The sequence below is a fragment of the Orycteropus afer genome, unplaced genomic scaffold, assembly GCF_000298275.1.
Source record: "Orycteropus afer afer isolate SDZICR_OR568_19922 unplaced genomic scaffold, OryAfe1.0 scaffold00672, whole genome shotgun sequence".
Classification (NCBI taxonomy): Eukaryota; Metazoa; Chordata; class Mammalia; order Tubulidentata; family Orycteropodidae; genus Orycteropus; species Orycteropus afer.
The window spans coordinates 676,591-681,793 of NW_006922259.1; the positions used below are offsets into that span (position 1 = coordinate 676,591).

A 5,203-nucleotide genomic window follows, 5' to 3' on the forward strand; every position below is an offset into this window, starting at 1 on the left:
TGGGTTTCTGAGGCAGTATCACTATGGAAGTAGATTGCCCCATCTTCTTTCCGAGGAGTGGCTGGTGGGTTTGAACCACCAGCCTTCTGGTTAGCAGTCAAGTGCCTTAAGGCACTATGCTACCAGAGCTCTATGTAAAACATTACTGTGTTATTACAGAACTACTAGAGTTATTCACATTGGAATTCAAATTTAACTCAAGAAACATGAAATGTTTACCTACCAAAATTCCTACAGTTTCAATATTTGAATTACTTGATCAAATTTGTGCATGTAGAATGTCATCTGTTGGTAGGCTCATTCCTTAATTCACATTTTATTTACATACATTACTATGATTATTAATAAATTCTAATGATAATTTCAATCTGTTTTTCTCCAATAATAGATCATATTTGGGATAGATTTGTGAATGTTATTTTGTCAGAAAGTCAATATTTGGAAATAGTTTCTCTGATAAATAATTTTCACCCAGAGTTCAATATTATGTTTTTAATTTTTGTTCCTACAGTTGTGTACAAAACATGAGGAGTGATAATGAGACCTCTGTGGCAGGTTTTACCCTCCTTGGACTTTTCCCAGGAACGAGGCACCTTAGTTTCCTCATCTGCACAATTCTTCTCATCTACATAGTTGCCCTCACAGGAAACACCACTCTGGTCCTTCTCCTCTGCCTGGATTCCTGGCTCCATAGTCCCATGTACTTCCTGCTCAGCCAGCTCTCCCTCATGGACATCTCCCTTATTTCCACAATTGTTCCCAAGATGCTAACCAACTTTTTCTCAGGGACATTAGATATTTCATACATTGCATGTTGGACACAGGTCTGTTTTCATTCTGCCCTTGGAGGCAGTGAATGTATTTTGCTCACTCTAATGGCTTATGACCGATATGTGGCTATTTGTAACCCCTTGAGGTATGTGGCCATTATGAATTCTGAAGTTTGCCTGCAGATGGCCATTGTGTCTTGGGCTGGGGGCGCACTTAATTCCCTAGTCCAAACTGCATATACTATGCATTTTCCCAGATGTGGTTCAAGAGAAGTCCATCATTTCTTCTGTGAGCTACAGGCAATGCTTAAGCTGTCCTGTGAGGACACCTCTGCTTATGAGACAATAGTGTTTGTGATTGGAATTGTGTTCCTTCTCACACCCTTTGGCCTCATTCTCGCCTCCTACATTTTTATCTTCCTCAGTGTTCTCCACTTAAATTCTACCAAGGCAAGGAATAAAGCCCTTGCCACTTGTTCTTCCCATCTGATGGTGGTGCTTCTCTACTTTGGTCCAACCATGTTCATCTACATGGTTCCCAGTGCCTTGCACACTTCAGAGCAAGATGAGGGTCTCTCTGTATTCTATACCATCCTTACCCCTATGTTGAATCCCCTCATATACAGCCTAAGGAACAAGGAGGTGGGAGGTGCTCTGAGGAAAGTCTTGGGCAAATCCTAATTATAAAATAGGGTGGTAGTATTTAGAGTTTCTGAAGACTTAGTGATTTTACTAATGATATCCAGCCACAAATTCCATGACTTCTTTGTGTATCAGGATAAAAGTAACAATTTTTAAAATCACCAGAGTATTTAAAATTATCTAATTGAGTGGATGGTTAATTTGGCTCATGCTTAGGAATTATTGACATTACTTTGTAAAATTGTATACTGGCAAGTTATTAACCCAGAAGGAAGGTTGGGCAATCTATTTCTGTAGTGATACAGCCTCGGCAATCCAAGGAAGGGTTGCTATGAGAGGGTCCGACTCGACGTCACATAACAACAACAACAACAAGTTATTAACCATTGGATTTACAACTCATCAGCTAAAGAATAGTTTACTTGATTTACTTACCATCAAGTAAATATAAAGTCAGCCCAAGGGGTAAATCCATGATTTTTATATGCATCTATTTTTCTTAATTTTTAATAAAAATGATCATAATTATCTAAGATCTGATTGCTGCAAAATTTGCTTCAATTAGATTCTAAATCAGCCTATCCACATGAGAATTCAGGGTACATGGCAATTAATCTGGATGAAATTTTCATTCAAATTTAAACATTGATGTTTTTACTCAACAATTGCATGTTCAAATGTAATTTATCATGCTTATTTTAGGTCAACTAATACTTTGGAAAAACAACTAAAGCAAAGAACTTTCATTCTAAATATTCTGCTTTGTTTACTAAGGAAAAGGAGGTTTGATTTCATGCAAAGGGAGAATAAGACATTAAATGGAAAATGCTTGGTTTGAATTTGAATTTTCATATTTTCCCCACTTTATCAAAGATGATATTTCATTTAGAAATCAATAATGTCACCTGTTACCCAGTACAAATAATTTATCTGAAGTCTAATATACCAAATCAGTTTGTTTTGGGATATTCTTTGCCAAATTCTCCTTCCATATTATTGTAGCAGGAATGCTATAATTTAATTTAATTTGCTTATTAAAAATTAAAATTGAACTATAAAGGAAAAACATTAGTGTTTTATCTTGATGTAAAAACTAGTATAAGTGCATAGAATCATAGATGGCATTTTTTAATTTAACCTTTCTTTTATTTATATGAGGTCTTGCCAATGTGGAGTCATTACATAATTCCACTGGCCTCTGATCATAAAAGTATTGGATAATCAGGATGCCATTTCCCCAAGTAGATTGGACAAAACTTAGAAGTTAAATCCTGAAACTGTGTATGAGAATTTCTCATTAAGTACTGGCATTCATTCAGTTGCTAGATAACTTTGCATGAGTTCTTCTACAAAGCACAGCCTGACACAAATACAGATATACAAGTAGTTTATTTGGAAAGATAGTTCCAAATCTGTCCTGGAGGAAGTGCTGCTGAAATGCTCCTTGGAAGAGAGATTGGCAAGACTTCGTCTCACCTACTTTGGTCATGTTATTAGAAAGGACCATTCCTTGGAGAAGGATGCCATGCTTGATAAGGTGGAGGGTTGACTAAAGAGGGAAGGCCCTCAATGAGATGGAGTGACACAGTGGCTGTGGTGATGGGCTCAAGTATAGCAAGGATTATAGAGCTAGCCAGAACCAGGCAGTGTTTCGTTCTGCTGTGCATAGGGTGACTATGAGTCAAAGATGACTCGATGGCATCTAACAACAATTCCAGGGAGCAGGATGGAGGAACCAGGGAGAGTAAAATAGGGAAAGGATGATAACCAATATAGGAATGAGCTTTCAAGTTTACACCTATGGAAACTAGAGTTGGTCTAACAGAGAAAGTTCTAAGGAACAAATAGAATGCCTTTAAGAAGTCCATATTAATATATTCTGTTTGAAGTTGACTGTAAGGAACTTAACTCCCTGCTTCCCACATTAAAACTATGCTTGTAAGCATGCTGTGTAAGATGCTACATCTGAATTAGGACCAGAGAAGCCCTAAGGCAGAAAGAGAAAGATGAGCAGTGCACACAAAAGATGAGTATCTTCACAATTAAATAAATAAAGCCTGCAGGTAAGAATTCACTGAAGCATGGATGGAAGGCTTAGAAGGTAACTGACAAAATCAGAAGCACCTGATGAAGTACAGCCTACACTGCTCATATTGGCTCTTACCCTCCTGTGGTAGTTGGAGCTATGTGTCAACTTGGCTGGACAACAATTTGTGTGGTTTAAGCAGTTGTGATGTGGTTGTTCCAATGATGGGATCAGATGTATATGTTTTGAGCAGCCAATCCATTGAAAAGGAGTTTCCCTAGGGGTGTGGCCTGCTTCCAGTTTATTTATGGAAATCCTGGGAAAAGAAACACTCTTTTGTGGAATGGGATTCTGCTGTGCTGCCTGCAACTGTACGTGAGTGAACAATCCGCCATTCAGGCTGGAGATCTTGGATTCGTCATTTGTTGGAGTCAACAGCCAGTATACTGCCTGCCAACCTTGAGCTCCTCAGCCCTTGCAGCTGCATGAGTTGGGAAAAGCCTCCAGCTTGACATTTGATCCATGAACTTTGGACTTGCCAGCTTCCATAAGTGTGTGAGCCATTTTCCTAAGATTTCTCTTTCTCTCTCCATATAAGCTTTACTGGTTTTGTTTCTCTAGAGAACCCAGTCTAACACACCTCCATAAAACTAAACCTGCCATCATATCATCCTGATGGTGTCCAGACACAGCCTTTACTAAATACTTAATATGAGGGGGTTGGAGAGAAGTTATATACTTGATGTAGTGCAACCCAGAGCAATACTCAAAGAAACCCAGAAGAAAGTGGCTGGGAAGCTAAACAGCTAAGCATTTGTATAAACTGAAAGCCACACTACACTGGAGGGACCTTAGTAAATCCATAGGTCAAAAGGATCACATCCTAGGAATAAGGATCATGCCTTGAGAAAAAGGAACATATTAAAAGTAAAACCTAACCCTAGAATTAAGGGTGAAAGTGGAATACGCAGTCACTATTAAGTCAATTCAAACTCATGGTGACCCCAAGTGTAAGTAGAATTGCTCCAAAGGTTTTTTTTTTAAAAAATTTTATTCTGCTTTGGGTGCAAATTTACATAGCAAACTTTTTTCATTCAACAGTTCAGGCACATCTGATTTTAAGGCCCTGATTACCATCCCCAACCATAAAAAACTCTCCTCCCCTCTCCCCACTGTGACCACCCACTCCCTGTGCCCTTCATTCATGCATTCCTGTTTGTCCAGCTTTTCCTCTACATGAGTAGATGGATGCATCAACCTGGAGTAGATGTGCTGTATATAGATCTTTCTACTGTTGGACTGAGGGTCAATCCATGCAAGTGAATCCATTTCTAGGCCCGAAGGGTAACCCAGTTCCATAGTCCAATGTTCCACCAGTCTCCCTCCATCCAGCAATTCTAGTCATTTTTTGTGCTTTTGAATTTTGTTCCACATTTTTCCTCCCACTCTATTCAGGATCTCCAGTTTTGATCTCTTTCCAAGCAGTTGGCATTGGTAGCAGGGCCCCATCTAGTTCTTCTGGTCTTGGGTCATAGAGGCTTAAGTCCTTGTGGTCCTTCTTATCTTTGGACTAATTGTTTCTAGATGACTTTGATCTTCTTCACTCTTCTTTTCTCCAGATGAGAGGAGACCAATAATTGCATCATAGATGGCCAGTTGAAAGCCTTTAAGACCCCAGTTGCTACTCACCAAATTAGGTTGTAGAACAAAATTTTTATGAACTAAGTGTGCCAATTGAGCATGATGTTCCCTAAGACTATGGTCC

General features: G+C 39.0%; 1 protein-coding gene across 1 annotated transcript; it reads left to right on the plus strand.

The window, feature by feature from the left end:
* The first annotated feature begins 524 nt into the window (after positions 1–524).
* Positions 525–1,451, plus strand: LOC103210933 (olfactory receptor 2M2-like). Its single transcript, XM_007956843.1, has one exon. It carries the CDS (start codon positions 525–527, stop codon positions 1,449–1,451), a length of 927 nt encoding a protein of 308 aa, XP_007955034.1.
* Positions 1,452–5,203: the final 3,752 nt, after the last annotated feature.

Excerpts from the sequence above, each read along its gene's own strand:
- LOC103210933 (XM_007956843.1), top strand. The coding sequence starts at position 525 with ATGAGGAGTGATAATGAGACCTCTGTGGCAGGTTTTACCCTCCTTGGA.